Source organism: Somniosus microcephalus, chromosome 1, assembly GCF_052327205.1.
Source record: "Somniosus microcephalus isolate GS21.2 chromosome 1, FLI_Smic_1.0, whole genome shotgun sequence".
Lineage (NCBI taxonomy): Eukaryota > Metazoa > Chordata > Chondrichthyes > Squaliformes > Somniosidae > Somniosus > Somniosus microcephalus.
The window spans coordinates 55,744,885-55,762,937 of NC_140987.1; the positions used below are offsets into that span (position 1 = coordinate 55,744,885).

Consider the following 18,053-nt stretch of genomic DNA (forward strand, 5'->3'; position numbering starts at 1 on the left):
CTTTATTTTCAACAGTCGGGCTCTGGAAAGTCTCTCTGAAGCTGTTGCTAAGCTACAGAGACGTTCCAAGGTATGGGCTGACTGTTTACAAGCGCTTGCTAAGCAACAGTGTTTGTTGTCATATACGGAGATGAAAACCTCCGTATGCTTCAACATTAACTTTGTATGTCTGGCAGTTTTGATAGATCGGCAACAGCTCGGTCCCGTCGGTGCCGGATATAACAAAGTTTCCTGTATTTTGATTGCTAGAAATATTAAATTGATTTCTGGTTGCATTTAAATCTGTTTGCTTACTGACCAGTAAGCAAAAACTTTTAGTTAATAGGAAAACACAGTTCCTTGTTTTGCACAATGTGCAGTTTCTACTCATTGACTCATCAATTGCCTCCTATGTGATTTAGAGCTGCTTGGCTTACAAGAACTACAGCATCACCATGTGGACACACATGTATTCTTGCAACTACTCCATGACAAGAATACTATCAAAGCTCTGTAATTCACAGCTCCCAACTGTTAGGCTTTGGAAATAATTGAAAATGCAGCTCGATATCTGTGTGGAGTTTGCACATTCTCCCCGTGTTTGCGTGGGTTTCCTCCGGGTGCTCCGGTTTCCTCCCACAGTCCAAAGATGTGCGGGTTAGGTTGATTGGCTATGATAAATTGACCCTTAGTGTTAGGGGGATTAAATACGTGGGGTTGCGGGGATCGGGTGGGATATGTGTCGGTGCAGGCTCGATGGGCCGAAATGGCCTCTATCTGCACTGTGGGGTTTCTGTGTGATTCTGTGTTTCTGTGTATGACTTGTGTAGAAATCATTAATTTGGAAAGGGATCCTTTAGTCCCCTTATGGGTAACATTTGAATGCCATTATACTGGAAAATGTTCATGCCATTTACAGCATTTGCAATTCTTTTCCTAATCCTTTGTGAAATAGCCAGGTTATTTAGAATGGAGTTTACCACAGAATATTCTGTGTGAAGCAAAGAATATTGGAAACATTGCCTTATCTAGAACTGTTTTAGAGAAGGTTGTTATTATTTAATGCTCCCACTGGCAAAGCTGCAAAAGCTCTTTATTTTAGTGTAACCCCTTCACGGTTCTTTAGATATATGTGAGATGTGGTCTCTGTTGTAGACAGTATTCTATAGTCCAGTAAGGAGATCACTACTACAATGGCTTAATTCTAACTATCTCACTTTATAGTTTTAACATCAGACAGTATAAGAAGATTACAGGTCAATGAACTAAATTAGACATTTGCATACATTAGAATGACTCTAGACATAATAAACATACATTCTCCATTTACATGGATTCAAAGGACTGTCCCTGTGTCCAAATTCGAGTGCACTCTTTTGTTGGCGCGCTTAAGTTGGAGCTCATGGTATGTATAATGTCTGCAAGACTTACGACTCCGAACCCCTTCGTTGAATTCTCTTCACGATCACTGAATCCCACTTTGAGTTCTGGATGCAGAGCACACAGCAGCTGCTGGAGTTGGTGACACTCTCTCTCTCTCTCTCTCTCTCTCTCTCTCTCTGCAGCTTTTCCAAGTAGCTCCCCATCAGCACGAGGCAAGCAGCTCTCCCCAGACCTCTGCCTTGCAGATCTGGGTTCAGACGACGATCCCCTGGCACTGGTGACTTGCAGCCAGCCAGTTCAGGATGCAGTGCTACTAATACGAAGGGCGGCGGCCGAGTTTGGAAGCCCGGGACGGGATGCGGCAGCCATTTGCCTCCTGAGCCCTCTTCTCCGAGCTCCTGCCCTCCTCTCTTCCAGTCGCTCTCTGCCCTCCTGGGGTTTCTGCCTGGAGACAGCGCAGCCTCACTGTCTGCAACAGTTGATACTGGTGCAGAATTATGGAAAGTCTGCTCTTAGTCACATTGTGTCCTTAAAAGTTCTTGCCGTACCTTCACATGGCAACTTTAACCCAGGGATTTATAACAATGATAATACAGTGTCTAAGTTCAAGATTGATAACCATACTTAGCGTACATAACATTTCCAGTGGGTATTACATTAGTTTGCTTTTATCAGCATCGCTAGTTACTTTGAGTATTGATTTGTACTTTAGTGTCTACTTGTACTTTCTTAAGTAAGTCTTGTTCAGAAATGAACTGTTGGTCAGTTGAGTATGTCTGAATGCATCCTAAAACTGCAGTTCTCTGGTTAGACTGCATTTTGAATATTGCGCACAGTTTTGGTTTCCAAGACACAAGAACAGTTAAGCTGTGGACATGTTGCAGAGAAGAGCCTGAGGCTGCACTTTAGTCAAATAATTGAGTTTTGAGGAAAGACGAGAAAAATGGTGTTCATTAAACTTGAAGGGAGGCAACAGAGAGGAGACCTTATAGAAAAATACAAGTTATTACAGGGCTTTAATGATGTTAGTCTGGATGAAGGTATGCCATGATATTGGCAGAAGGTAAAACTCATAAAAAGAAAGTTTAAGGAAAGAAAGTTGAACAACCTTAGGGTGTCCCAAAGTGCTTTACAGCCAATTAAGTACTCTTAAAATGTAGTCACTTGTAATGTAGGTAATTGTGGCAGCCAAATTACTCACAGCAAGTTCCTACAAACAACCATGAGATAGATTACCAGATCTGTTTTAGGCGTTCATAGAAACATGAAATCGTAGAATGATGCAGCACAGACAGAGGCCATTCGGCCCATCGTGCCTGTGCTGGCTCTTTGGCAGAGCTGTCCAATTGATCTCTCACCCCTGCTCTTTTGCCTTGGCCCTGTCATTTTTTTTGCTTCAAGTATTTATCCAATTCTCTTTTGAATGCTACCATTGAATCTGCTTCCACTACTCTATCAGGCAGTGTATTCCAGATCACAACTCTCTGCGTTAAAAAAAAAGTTTCCTCATGTTCCTCTGGTTCTTTTGCTAATCACCTTAATTCTGTGTCCTCCCTCTGGTTACCGAACCTTCTGCCACTGGAAATAGTTTCCCCTTTATTTACCCTATCAAACCCATTCATGATTTTGAAAACCTCTTATCAAATCTCTTAACCTTCTCTGCTCTAAGGAGAACAATCCCAGCTTCTCCAGTTTCTCCACATAACTGAAGCCCTTCATCCCTGGTACCATTCTCGTAAATCTCTTCTGCATCCTCTCCAAGGCCTCGTCATCCTTCCTAAAATGTGGTCCCCAGAATTGAACATAATACTCTTGCAGAGACCTAACCAGTGTTTTATAAAGGTTTAACATAACTTCCTTGCTTTTGTACTCTATTCCTCTATTAATAAAACCAAGGGTCCCGTATGCTTTTTTAACAGCCCTCTCAACTTGTCCTGCCACCTTCAAAGACTTGTGTGCATACACCCCCAGGTTTCTATGTTCCTGCACCCCCTTTAAGATTGTACCATTTAGTTTATATCGCCTCTTCTCATTCTTCCTACCAAAATGTATCACTTCACACTTCTCTGCATTAAATTTCATCTGCTATGTGTCTGCCCATTTTACCTGTCTGTCTATGTCCTCCTGACGTCTGTTACTACATATCCGGGTTTCATATCATCTGCACACATTGAAATTATACCCTGTACCAAAGTCGAGATCATTAATATATATCAAAAAGATCTGTGGTCCTAATACCGATCCCGGGGGGACACCACTGTATCTTCGCTCCAGTCTGAAAAACAACCATTCACCACAACTCTCTGCTTTCTGTCCCTTAGCCAATTTTGTATCCATGCTGCCACTGTCCCTTTAATCCCATGGGCTTTAATTTTGCTGACTGACAAGTCAGACACCTTTTGAATGTCCGTATACACAACGTCAACCAGCCTACCCTCATCAACCCTTTCCATTACTTCATCAAAGAAATTGATTAAGTTAGTCAAACACGATTTGCCTTTAACAAATCCGTGCTGACTTTCAACAACAACAACAACTGTATTTATATAGCGCCTTTATCATAGTAAAACATCCCAAGGCGCTTCACAGGAGCGTTATCAATTAAATCGCCATGGACACTGCTTTGGTGAATGGCCACAAAATGGTGACTTGTTTGGAAATATAGGATGCCAGACCTTGTCAATGGCTTTGGAAATTTTCCCAATCAACTCCCTGAAGTGCTTAAGAGGAGAGTTCCAGAATGTGCAATAGCCAACAAAATTGAATGACTGCTTAAAAAAAAAAATGGCCAATAAAATTGAAAAAATATTTGTTTTAACAGCAGCCTCCATAATTTTAGAAAATGCCAATGTTAAGGGCAATAGTAGTTAGAAGGGTCACTTTGCTTATGAATAGGGGAGGGCCGAGGAACGGGAGTTCTTCAGAAAACTCTGCAAGCTAATAGCCGAGGGTGGTTCTAACTCGAGAGGCAGCAGGAAAATTGAGAAGTTTCCCCAGTTTTCGAAGGTGAAATGACAATGTGCCTAGCTGACTACATTACCCAAACGCCATTAGAAAGTGGTGTTTTATAGAAGTTGTGATACAATGAAATGCTTGTGAGGAGTTGATTTTGACTACGAAAGACTATGCTGTATGTTCATTTCAAGTACATTTTTGGGACACTGAAAAGTAGTTGTAAATGAGTGTTCCATGTAAAGGTTTGCTTTTATCAAATAGTTCCTATGTAATTATCAAGGATTTTTTTAAAAACTAGCAGTATATTGCACCTTCAATCTGATAGTATCCACAATAGCTTAAAGAATCATGTTAAAGCTTTTATTTGGACATTTAAATTTTAATTGTTATAGGGGATTAAATAGTCTAGGAGTCCTATGTACAGTATTAGCATGCATTAGGGCTATGACAAACAACATTCATATGTAGCCTGTACTATAGGTGTTGTGCTTGTATATAGTGGGACTGAAATTTCTTAAAGTTGTCTAATTGAGATCCTGATTTGACCAATAAATAGTCCTGCTGTTACCGAGTATACAGAACAGAAACAGTAGGCCAATAAAGCAGCTATACGTTTTTGTTTCTACTGAAATGTATTGAACCTCAGGAAAACATGTTGCCCAATTTGCCTGTGTTGCTACAGAATCAGTTGGTTGCCAGTGGAATCTTACTACTCCTTTTGTTCACATATAGGAAGGTAACTTGAAAAGGTATCCAACGCCGTATCCTGATGAACTCAAAAACATGGTTAAAACTGCACAGAGTGTGGTGCATAGGTTAAAGGATGATGGAACATCAGATGATTCGGGAACTGAAATGAAGCAGAATGATGTCACAAGGAAAAATTCTGGTGTAGCGGTGAGAAAATACTAAATCACAGCATTAAAAAATTACCATGTAAATATGTTTCTGTAGTTCAGTCAACAGCCTGCTAATGGATTATTTTCATCCATTAATTTTCTATTTTCTCTGGCACAGTCCTTTAAAAGTTTCAAAATATATATTTTAGTCCAGGTAGCTGTAGGTAAACCTTTAAAAACTCTCTTGTATATGCGCATACAGCACGTGTGTTATATTTGTGCACAGCGCAGTCATTTGTATTTCAGACTTCAAAGACATTAAATTATGAAAATTTAACCAGGTGACTAATTTTAATGGTCAGCTAGTGTGCCAACCTCCTGTCAAAAAAATATTCTCTTCTATTATCTGTCCCAAAAAGATTTAACACCAATTTTCTGGTTGTCAAAAGATGATTTAGAATCTCTACATTTATTGTTATGACTCTGCCATCATGGTGGTGGGATGCAAACAAAATGTCATAATTGAAAATGTGTTTGTACATGCACAGAGGAAATTCTTTTAACGGGAATGCTGCATTTGATCCCATTTGGGTCTTTTTTTTGAGCTTATTGCCTATCCCAAAACACATGCATAGACATGAGCCCGACTCCCAAATTCCTTTTCAGATAAACATGCATTTAGTACTGTGTTCTCTCTAAATTCGATTGGATTGTAACTGCCATTGACAATAGAATTCTCTTCCTGACAAAAATGGAAATGTTTTTCTTCAGTGGTCTTCAATTTGAAAGATTGTTGTATACTTTTAAGAATTTAGATAGTGCTTTAATAGAAGCTTAAGTTGCACCTGACAATTTATAATCTCCAACCTGTAGCATAACACCAAAATGCAGGTGGTAATTTGTTGATATTCTTCTGCTCCTTTAGATATAGTTTTTGTAAAAAGGCGTATTTGAATAAAACTGCTGTGCCATGTTTCATCAAACTATAGCTCTGCATTGCAAGAAATATAACATTTGCTTTAGAAACCTTTAATCATTAGAGAAGTGCATCTAGTTACAATAAAAATCAATGCTGTATTCTTAGGTAACGGAGTGTACGATAGAATACATCAACTCATCAGAAAATGTTGAATTGAATATGGTGGGAAACTGCATAAAGAAAACCATTGAGCAAGACCCGAGTGACAATGTGGAAACTACCCAAACAAATGCAGTTGTGGATGATGCTGAGGATATAAGCACAGCTGCCAACGATGAAGATGTACTTGAGGTATGTCAGTAACTGCTGATGACAGAGTTCACTGCTACCGGTGCCTCTAATTTATTTTCTGAAAATTAAGGACAAACTAGGCTAATGTTAGTTCATAGTCGAGCTGTTCTCTTTCATTTACTTTTAATAAATACTAGAACTTGTTCTTTTGCTCTTTACAGTCTTTCTTTTTCTTAGGTTAATTTTCTCTCATTTTTATTTAGATTTCTGATTCAGTTTTGGCTGTTTGATTTTATTGCTTTGCTTTTGAACAAAACAACGACCGTTCCTGTCAGTACAGTATTATAGTTACTCTAGTATTTTAATGTAGATTTTAAACTTTACTTAGAAAGGATGTGCCATTTGCTGATTTTTTTTGTGTTACCCCCTATCTGGGATAAATCTTCAGCTCAATTAATATGCAGATTGTGATGTATGGATGGTCAGGAGCAGCATTATAGTGCATCGTTAAACAAAAACCTTTTTGATTTTTAAAAGTTCTGGGTTTTGTTTATAATTGCACCATCTTCTATATACATAATATACGTGCATAAGTATTCAGTTAAATTGATACCCAAGCAAAGGGGTGATGAAGACAAGTACAAATCAATCAAATTTCTGTGATTAAACTTTATTTCTATGATTAAAAATTTTTAGAAAAGAAAGAAAGAAGCTGCATTTATAAAGTAGCTTTACTGCCTTTGGCTGTTTTAAATTGTTTCACAGCCAGTGATTTAATTTTGAAGTGCAATCAATGTTATGTAGGCAAAAATGGCAGCCAAATTGCGGACAGCAACATCCCACAAACAGCAATGAAATAAATTGCCAGTTTACAGAGATAGGGAGGGGTGAGGCCATGGAGGGATTTGAAAAAAGGATGAGAATTTTAAAATCAAGGTGTTGCTTAACCGGGAGCCAGTGTAGGTCAGCGAGCCATGGGGTGATGGGTGTACGCGACTTGGTGTGAGTTAGGACGTAGGCAGTTGAGTTTTGGATGACACCAAGTTTACATAGGATAAAACGTGGGAGGCCAGCCAGGAGTTGAAATAGTCAAGTCTAAAGGTAACAAAGGCATGGATGAGGATTTCAGCAGCAGATGAGCTGAGGCAGGGGCGGAGATGGGTGATGTTACTGAGGTGGAAATAGACGGTCTTTGTTATGCTGCAGATATGAGGTCGCAAGCTCATTTCAGGGTCAAATATGACACCAAGGTTGCGAACAGTGTGGTTCAGCCTCAGACAGATGTTGGAGGGATGGAGTCGGTGGCTAGGGAACGGAGTTTGTGGCAGGGACCGAAGAATTGGAGAAAATTTCTGCTCATCCAGTACTGGATATCGGACAAGCAGTCTGACAATTTGGAGACCGTGGAGGGGTCAAGAAAAGTGGTGGTGAGGCACAACTGGGTGTCGTCGGCATACATGTGGAAACTGACGCTCTGTTTTTTGGATGATGTCACCACGGGGCAGCATGTAGATGAGAAATAGATGGAGACCAAGGATAGATCCTTGGGGGACACCAGAGGTAATGATGCAGAAGTGGGAAGAGAAGCCGTTGCAGGTGATTCTCTGGCTACGATTGAATAAATAAGAATGGAACCAGGCGAATGCAGTCCCACCCAGCTGGACGGCAGTGGAGAGGCGTTGGGGGAGGATGGAGTTGTCAACCGTATCAAAGGCTGCAGACAGGTCGAGAATAACTTGGAGGGATAGTTTACCTTCATCACAGTCACAAAGGATGTCATTTGTGGCTTTGATGAGAGCTGTTTCGGTACTGTGGTATCGAGGAAAATTTTCCCTTCAATTACGACGTTATGATTACACAACAACTATTGCTCTTTCAGAATAAGGAGAGCTGCAGAGAGTGAATCGCTGCTGTCCCACAATCTGAAGAGCTGGGCTTCCATAGGTAGCAGAAGGATGTGCAATGAAACTACCATTTGAACCAATAAATCAGCTGATTCCAGATTGCTTAAAAAAATGCAAAACTGTTCTAAGCCATTTGACTTGCTTTCATTGAATTAGTTGGAAGCTGTTGTAAGGGTTGCCGACTCAATGGATTAATGCACCTCCTGTTGTACAGATCCAAACGGACCAGCTGATCCAGAATTTCCACTGATCTCGACCAGTATGGGTCGATACCTTCAGGAGTTGTTAAAATTGAGAAAAGTTTAGTATGTGTAATAATTTAGTTTTATGTCCAACAGAACATTTTTTTAGAAAGTTTACAGGTTTGCCATTTAAAAAAAAAAAAAAAAAATTATAATGGTAAATGCATCCTAATGTTTTGCATGTGCTTTAGAAATTATTTTTTGAATCTTATGGTATTCAAGCAGCTTTTTAATTTCCTCCCTTCTCATTCTGGTTTGACAGGATTCTGAAAACACTTCTTCTGACGAAGAGATGAAGATGGCAGAATTAAGGCCACCCTTAATTGAGATACCAATCACTCAACCAAAAGTTGTTGCACTGAGTAAAGAGAAAAGAGGTTGGTTAAGATTGGGTGAACTAACATCCAAAATAAAGATTAATTAATTTGTCAGAATCTGTTGGTTGTGGGTAAGACGTAGAGCGACCTCCACTAATATTGAGAAAATATTATTGTTCACTGGTCTGGAACTGCATAGGTGCATTAAAAATGTACATATACACCTTAATCAAAGACAGGATTAGGAATACCATTATGTCCTTGGTTTAAAGACTGCACCTTCAATAATGCAGGATTCCCTAAATCCAGCCTCGGTTATGTGCTGAAGTCTTGAGTAGGGCTTGAACCCATGACCATCAGACTCTGCTGAGAGTGCTACCACTGAGCCAATTTAACTTAATAGTTTAGGTGGTTCTCTTGAGCCCATAGCAGTTTTACTTAGCTGGCAATACTGTGTGAAAGAGTGGTTTTAAACTTGAAACCAAAAGGTTACATTAAATGCTACAACAAAATAAAAGACTAAATAAATGTGGTTTGATCAATATGCCCCATATGAAAGGAAAAAACTGCTTTATTACTTTGTTCCTTTCCAAATACATGGTACCTGAAACATTGGTGATGCAGCAGTTAACGCTTGCATTTAATTTAGAAAGAGCCTTGCTTCACTACCCTTTTCAAATATAAAGTTGTTCAAACAGAGAAGTTGGGTTTTATTGCACTTGGCTCACTGATGGATGGTGATCTAATTGGTAAAACTATATTGAGTGTTACTGAGCTGGACCATATGAGGGAGCTGAATCAACATAACACAATTTAACCAGTAAAGCACCCTGAGTTTGTTACTATGCAATGATGTTCCACACTCGGCATTCAACCCCCCTATCAACTGTAAGCTAGTTCCCTGATGTCATCAGCTCTCCAATTCTTTTCTAACACAAGGAAAAGTTCATAATTGTATCATAATTATTTAGCTCCCTTTTTAATATAGTGATGGGATTTGCTCGCTAAAGCAGGGTGTTCCTGGTTCACTCTCTCTCCCCCGTGTTGTATACTGAGGTAGCGAGATCCATTTGCATTATAAACGCCTTTTCCTCGATTATTTTTCTCCATCAGACACACAATTTTGCACAATAATTCTTCACGTAATTAAGAAAGCTAATAGAATGTTATCACTTATTGCGAGGGGAATTGAACACAAAAGTAGGGAGGTTATGCTTCAGTTATACAGGGCATTGGCGAGACCACATCTGGAGTACTGTATACAGTATTGGTCTCCTTATTTAAGGAAGGATGTACATGCGTTGGAAGCAGTTCAGAGAATGTTTATTAGACTAATACCTGGAATGGGCGGGTTGTCTTATGAGGAAAGGTTGGACAGGCTAGGCTTGTACCCGCTGGAGTTTAGAAGAGTAAGAGGTGACTATATTGAAACATATAAGATCCTGAGGGGGTCTTGACAGGGTGGATGTGACGAGGATGTTTCCTCTTGTGGGAGAATCTAGAACTAGGGGTCCCTGTTTAAAAATAATGGGTCGTCCATTTAAGACCGAGATGAGAATTTTTTTCTCACTGAGGGCCATAAGTCTTTGGAACTTTCTTCCTCAGAGGGCGGTGGAAGCAGAGCCTTTGAATATTTTTAAGGCAGAGGTAGATAGATTCTTGATAAGCAAGGGGGTGAAAGGTTATCGGGGGTAGGCGGGAATATGGAGTAATCAGATTAGCCATGATCTAATTGAATGGCGGAGCAGGCTCGAGGGGCCGAGTAGCCTACTCCTGCTCCTAATTCATATGTTCACTCTCCCTAGGGTGAATCTGCTGCAGGGAGCCATTAACTCCAAGTTTGGATTCATTGTTTTCTAGCTTTAATTACTGATTTCATCAGATTGACCCCTTTAATTGTGTATACGTGTTGACCAAGTGGTGAAATTCTTTTTTGTTCTACTTTGAGCAAAAGTACCTAATGTGCATCTTACTGATTTACAACAGAATTGAATAATTGGAAACGTTGTTGTAGAATCAATGCTATGTGTTTTATGATGCTTTTAAAGATCACAACAATAACATGCATTTATATAACCCCTTTATCGTAGTAAGACATCCCAAGGTACTTCACAGAGCGTATTCAGACAAAACGTGACACTGAGCCACATGAGAGAATAGATCAGGTGACCGAGGTAGGTTTTAAGGAGCTCCTTAAAGGAGAAGGGAGAGGTTTAGAGAGGGATATGGTCCAGACAGCTGAAAGCGCGGCTGCCAATGAAGGGGCAAAGGAAATCGGGGATACACAAGAGGCTGGAATTGGAGTAACGCAGTGTTCTGGGAGGGTTGGAGGAGGTTACAGAGATGGGCAAGGCCATAGAAGGATTTTAACATGAGGATGAGAATTTTAAAATTGAGGTGATGCTGGACCAGGAGCCAGTGTAGGTCAGTGAGCACGGGTGATGGGTGAACAGGACTTGGTGTGAGTTAGGACATGGACAGCAGTATTTTGGATGAGTTCAAATTTATGGAGGGTGGAAGATGGGAGGCCGGCCAGGAGAGCGTTGGAATAGTGAGTCTGGAGGTGACAAAGGCCTGGATGAGGGTTTCAGCAGCAGATGGGCTGAGGCAGGGGCGGAGATGGGCAATATTACAAAGGTAATCTATAGCAGTGTGCTATAGATATTGTGCACATCAATGATGAGGCCACTTTTGGAGTATGGTGTAAAGTTTTTGTCACCCTATCTTATAAAGGTATTAGAAAGAGTTTGGAGAATAGTGACCAGGAGGGTTCCAGGCCTCAGGCAATTAAATTATGAAGGAAGAGTCAAACTGCTAAACTTACTTGTGCGCAAGTAAAGAAGACGGTGGAGAGACACAATGCAGGTCTGCAAAATACTGAACAGTTGAATTAACTTGGACAATGTGTATAGGATTAGAGAATAAAAGTACAAAATTCACAAGCATAGTTAGAGATTAGAAAAATACTTTCCCTTCCCCCCCCCCCCCCTCACAGGATGGTGCACATGTGGAACAGACTCTCAAAAAAGGCAGTTTATTCTGAGTTAACACTTCTGGAAAAAGTGCTGGATCAATATCTGTTGAGCAGGGGGAACTAAGGTTTATAGAGGGATTAATAGCACTGCCTCAGCTTTTTTTCCTAGGGAAGATCCCCTGTTCTTGTGATCTACGTTGGCATCCGGTTCCTCCACCACCAATTTAAAATTCTCATCCTCGCCTTTAAATCCTTTCCATGCCCATCCCCATTCCTATCTCTGTAACCACGTCCAGCCTTACCCCTCTGAATTCTCCATTAACAACTGTAGACTCTTGTGGCCCACCTCACACCCCCCCGCCCCTTCACTTTCACCCCACCATTGGTGGTCATGCCTTCAATTACACAGTTTCTGCATGAGCATTACATTTAATGTTTTAATGTATCAGATTTTCCTTTCTTGAAGGAGAAACATACACTGCTAAATTGTGAAAATACTAAAGTTTATAAAGAGCTTAGCCCAATCAGTGCACGGACCTATTGAGGACTAGCTTGGAATTGTCGTCAGGTGTGAGGAGAGAGGTTAGAAGGAATATCATATGTGCAGCAGATTGTTGGCGCATGGAATATTTTACCACAGATTAGTTGAAGCAGAGAATTATTGCATCCCTTAAGTGAAAACTGGGTAAATATTTGAAGCAGAAGGAGATACAGGGCCACGGGGAGGAAGTGGGGCAGTGGGATTAGTTTTGGATTGCTTTGGCAAATAGCCGGCAGGCTGCCTGAAGCCCTGTTTTTAACCTGCAAGGTGTAGAACAGTTCTGAGATGCTCCCGACAGTAATACAATCCTGATGCCATAAAAGAATAATGAACTTTAATGAGAAAAAAGTTATATATAATTTAATGTTTATGTTAAAATAAAATAAACCGTAAGCATCCACACTTGAATTTCAGAACACAGCAGAAGCTGTTTTTTGTTGTACAGGGCTGCTTTGTTTGAACTTGAAATATCTTGATGGAATATTCAAGTATTTTAGCAGCATGCAGTCGTAAGGTAGCATCCCATTTTCCCCAGAACTTTCTACAGTATCCTGAAACACAGACCAGTCGGGCCTGCAATGCAAACCATGGTTGAACCTTCCCCTTCAGTAGATCCAGAAAAGAATATGCCCAAATGATCCAAACCCTAATTAGGATCTGCTTCAGCAGTGGATACCAGGCCGCCCCATGCTAATAAGATGAGCCCTAACTACCAAATCATTAGAACATATTAAAATGCGTTGAAACATTTTACATTTTTGCCTTTTTGGGTATAAGTGAACAACGATGTCCTGAAATTTAATTTAGTTAAGTGGACATGTTTGCCCACTTGTAGATCGTTTCCTAGAAAGTTGCAAACATTAGTTTCTGGTGTAAATGTTTCTATCTATCAATTAGGCAATGCGAACAGCTGTTGGCACAAAAATAAACCCAACAGCTTACACAAACATGCATGATTCTAAATCTGTAATCTAATTTGTAGTTTGAGATTATCACAACATCTTGATTTTAGATAACCATCCACCTTCCCTAAAAGTAGTGATTTACGTTGGTTTATGCTTCAGTTGGTTTTTTAGTATCTCCCCCTATTCTTTTACACGTGAGCCGAGGTGGGGTGTTTTGGTGGGCTTTTGGAATAGGAAAACCATCTTGCCAAGGTCAGGCGATTTTACAGTTCCACCATATCCATGATCATGGAGTGCATTTCTATTTGTGTGTGCAATTTATTTATATGCATTTGAATACTTTTCTCCCTCTCTCTCAAAAAAAGATGATGCTGATTCCTTATTTGAGGAGCTAATTCCCAACAGTAATCAGAACAACAGTAATTGTTCGTCGCCATCCAGGATATCAGACACAGTTTCCTTCAACACCGAAAGTAGCCAGGAGACTTTGCAGTCTACCCCTGACAAAGATGCTAAAACTACCATCCCACTTCTAAAAAGGTAAAACCCATTGGACTGGTAAGAGAACTTGCCCTCTGCTTGCAGACAAAAGGAAAGAAAGATTGGATGAAGTGTTCATGCGCCTTCCTAGTAAATGAGTTTTCAATATGCATGAATTATCGAAAGTGAGGAAATTAAATTCTGCGCAATTTTTTTGAGATCTCTACAAAAGAAAATAATTGCCCTGCCAGATGAGGAATGTCTCATTTGTGAGTTGACAAATGAGTCATTTAGTGTCTGTATGCAGGATCATTTTTATAATTTCCTTAAGTTATGCTTTCCCACTGAATGAAATTACCAACTCGGTATCAAAACTTCTAATTCTGCAGCATGCGCAAGAAAAAACTTGGAGGGCCCAGTTATTGTAATGATTGACTAGCCTTGTGATCACTGTGTGAACACAGTGCCTCAATCAATCGAACTGGGAATGGGCTTGATTCTCTTGTGCAGCGTGAAAGCAAGGTCAGATTGTGGGCTCTCGTATGAATGTAGCAAGCAAAAACTCTTATAGGAGCACTGTCCTTGTGATATCTTCTCCATCCCCCTTTTCTAGATTAGGGTCAGGTTTAGGTTAGCTTAATTCTAGTTTGTCAAATTTATTCCCATACTTTCAAATAATGAGGTGGAGCATGCTGTAGATAGATCCTCTTTTGGCCATCAGCATCTTGCAAAAAGAAAACTTCAAAAATTGTTGTCCAAGTCAATTGTTGACAACTTAGTTTCATCACTTAACAATGATTATTTGTACAACTCTTTTTTTTTTTAAATAACCACAGGCTTAATGTAGTATAGGTGAATCCAATGCTGTAAGGTAAATCGTGTGGCTTAACTTCTGCTAGGGCATGTAAGTAAGAATTCCATGGTCGGAGACTAATTCTGGAGTAGGCATTAAAGTTTTGTGACACGCAAAGGATGAAGAACACTGGACCATTTGGCATTTTAATTTTGTAGTGGGGAAATCTACTTTTCACAAAAAGTGAAGTATCTTCAGGGGTACAACTTCAAATAGACTAAGTTTTCATGCGATGTGAAATGAGAAATTAAATATGTTGGTAGCTCTGCCGCTGAGTTTTTTTTGCTTGTGGAAACCATTTTGGCACAGAGTTGCAGTTTTTTACCATCACCTATCGTTGGAGATCACAGATCTGGAATTTGCTATTTAAGAAATTCCCCAAATCAAAATTCAGTACCGAACTTGCGTTCATACAGTAAGTTGAACGGCTTCATCCTTCAAGCTAGCTATCCTTAATTACAGGCTATTGTACAGTTTATGCATTGTTGCTTGATTATCATTGTGAAATGCAATAACCTATTCTCTGTGTGTGTGTGTGTGTATATAAAAAAAAAAGCTGGTGCTACTGAAATTGGCTCTTTTCCTTTTTATTGTCTTTCATTGTTGTTTCTAAGGTGTTTTTAATGTTATTTGCAGGAACAATCGAGGTGGTCTTCGTGAAATCTCTCCACTACTACAAAATGGAACAAGCCCACTTCAAGGCGTTGTGAAAAATCATGAGGGGGTTGATTCTCCTACAGGGAACAAAGAAGCCATTAAATTGTCTGAATTTGAATTCAATGTTGAGGAGAAACTCGCTCTTCTGGAGAGAGAGATTGATCTGAATAGTAGTACACAGCAATACCAGAAATTGCTCAAGATTGGCATGAATAAGAATGAGCTTGCTGCCGAGGATGTGGTTCAGAGATTAGACCCAGTAACTAAATCTAAAAGTAGTGTTGATGGAGGGATGAACATCTTTGAACAAACATCAGGAAATACTTCGAAAGGTAATGCAAAGCAAATAACAGAGCATTTAAAGAATGGAAATGAAGATCCTGTTACTTTCCCTCAAAATCAAATAAATGGACGCCCAGAGCAAATTAAACCACCTCAATTCCATAGTGAACCAGGACAACAATATTCACCTGGTCTATTTTCAAATGTTGACCCAGCTATCTCGAGGAGCACTGAAGAGCTGTCCCCACAGAGGGAGTGTCCTCGAGGGCCAGTTGTCAAATCTCACAGTATAACACACATTGAGACAGGGGGGTTAAAAATTTATGATATTATCAATGACAATGGACCACATGAGCAAAGCATAATGGTAAGGATGCCACCTATAGCTGGACAGGGGCAAAATATAATCCGTAGCAAGTCAGCAAGTCTTCTGAGCGACCAGTCATTGCAACCATTCACTGGAAATTCTGCATCATCATCAGATCTTATGTCATGCAAAAAAGCAGTGTACACATTTGATCAAAACTTCAACCCTCAAGGCATCAGTTTAAAGAGAGGACCTATAGCTGTTGCACAGATGCCTCCAGTACCTCAGTACAATGTCCAGTACAGCAGCAGTGCAATAACCAAAGAGAACGTGTGGCCACAGAGACCAGCATTTCAAACAGAACAAGATAACATAACATCCCAGCACCTTCAGAGGTCTGAGACACTTGACAATGCCAATTATGTAAAGCATTCTGCAAACATGAACTTCTCTAATCGCAATAATGCCCAATCCAACATGTCTTACAACATGCAGCCGAGGATAGGACCTCGACAGGTGGAAATGTGGGGATGCCCACCAAACGAGAGATTGATTCAGGCCAGTCAGAGGCCCACCTTGCAGCGACAGAGCAGTGTCTCATCCACTTCCTCTGTTACTCTTCCTGAAGCCCATCACTGTAGGCGAGTTCCAGTACCTGAGGCGGATTATATGACCTACAGGGATTTGCATACACTCGGAAGAGGCCCCCAGATAGTTCAGGGCTCACAAAGACCTCTATCTGCAAGGACTTATAGTGTTGACGGTCCAAATGCATCCAGGCCTCAGAGTGCACGGCCACATGTAACTGATGTTCCAGAGAGAACAATGTCCGTCAGCGATTTCAATTACTCACGGACTAGTCCGACTAAAAGACCTAATGTGAGGGTGAAATCTGAGCACTCACTTCTGGATGCACAGGGGCCCAATAAGGTGCCACCTGATTGGAGGGAGCAGGTGTTGCGTCACATTGAAGCCAAAAAGTTAGAAAAGGTATGTACCCTCTTTTTAATTACTTCAATCAAACCTTCATATGTTGGATGAAACTAATCACTGAATTGACAATTATAAGTATCAAAACAGTGATATTGCATACAGACAAATTTATAGGCATGATTCCAAGCTCATTAATAAGCCAATGTAATAATAACCTACAGATTCTCATCCTATACTTTTCTACCTTTTCTAATATCTGATCATATTCGTACCAAACCTGTGCTAGTTGGTTAGTGAATATAGATTTGGTGCAGGTTTAATACAAATACATCATCTTTAGTAGTATGTGCACGTTTTCAAAAACATTCCTAAAATTGCAGTATTCCTTTTAAAATAGACGAGCTGCTTTCATGAACAGTTTTTGCCTAGTTACTTTTTTGTGTTTTGAATCAAGTGCGTTAGTAAGTATGAGATGAGAGTATTAAAGTTGCTGGGTTTTCAGTAGACAACTGTGGGTTGAATAATTAACGAGGTATAGAGGTAGTTACTCGATTATCTAAAAGTTACTGCAGATTCAGAAATTCTGACGTAATTATGTCGTCTTTTAAGATTGTCGCCTTAATATTTGACTGGGTTTTATACATTATAAAAATTAAAATTTGCAGTGTGAAGGTTTTCAATTAACTTTTACCTCTTAGATGGATTTAAAAAGAATCTGAGCTTTGGTGTGATTTTAAATAGCTGATTAAGCATTCAGGTAAATGCCATACCATGTGATGCTGGTTTCAGTAATTAATTGTTTTTGTAGTACTTCAAACAAGTTTTCTATTGATTGGGTGCCCAGTCTTGCTGTGAATTCATTGTTGCTTATTTGTGGTTCTGCTAGCTGACTGTTTCAACAGTTCTGATTTAGAATTATTTCATGCAGTAGGAGGTCAACAATTCGTAAAATGCAGGCACGTGCTACCCTTAAATCTTGTGGGGGCGGGGCGGTGGAGCGGGGATATAGTTTGTCAAGTTTTCCTACAGTTAAGTGTGTGCAGTTCTGGAACCACTTTACGATTTTTGGGGGGGAAAGATATTTGAAATAATTCTGAGCTGCTTGTGTAGTTACTGACGAGGAAAGTATCTTGGAAAATATAAATGAAACTGCTCAAGGTTTGCATTGTTTCACAATCTCAAATTCTTATACATTTCTATTATGAAGAAGAACTGTTGTGTTTTGCCACATGGGTGGGTGTTTAAACACGAGTGGATTTATGCCCCGGTCCAACGGCTGTGGCAACCTTTCT

At 40.0% G+C, this 18,053-nt stretch overlaps 1 protein-coding gene across 3 annotated transcripts in view; it reads left to right on the forward strand.

The window, feature by feature from the left end:
* erbin (erbb2 interacting protein) overlaps nucleotides 1-18,053 on the forward strand; it is a 244,683-nt gene that overhangs the window by 207,592 nt on the left and 19,038 nt on the right. For all 3 annotated transcript variants that reach the window (XM_085981629.1, XM_085981638.1, XM_085981647.1), the window contains exons 16-20: nucleotides 5,050-5,214; nucleotides 6,241-6,426; nucleotides 8,775-8,889; nucleotides 13,615-13,789; nucleotides 15,219-16,818. In XM_085981629.1, coding sequence (XP_085837755.1) covers nucleotides 5,050-5,214; nucleotides 6,241-6,426; nucleotides 8,775-8,889; nucleotides 13,615-13,789; nucleotides 15,219-16,818 — 2,241 coding nt within the window. The remainder of the gene's footprint in view (nucleotides 1-5,049; nucleotides 5,215-6,240; nucleotides 6,427-8,774; nucleotides 8,890-13,614; nucleotides 13,790-15,218; nucleotides 16,819-18,053) is intronic.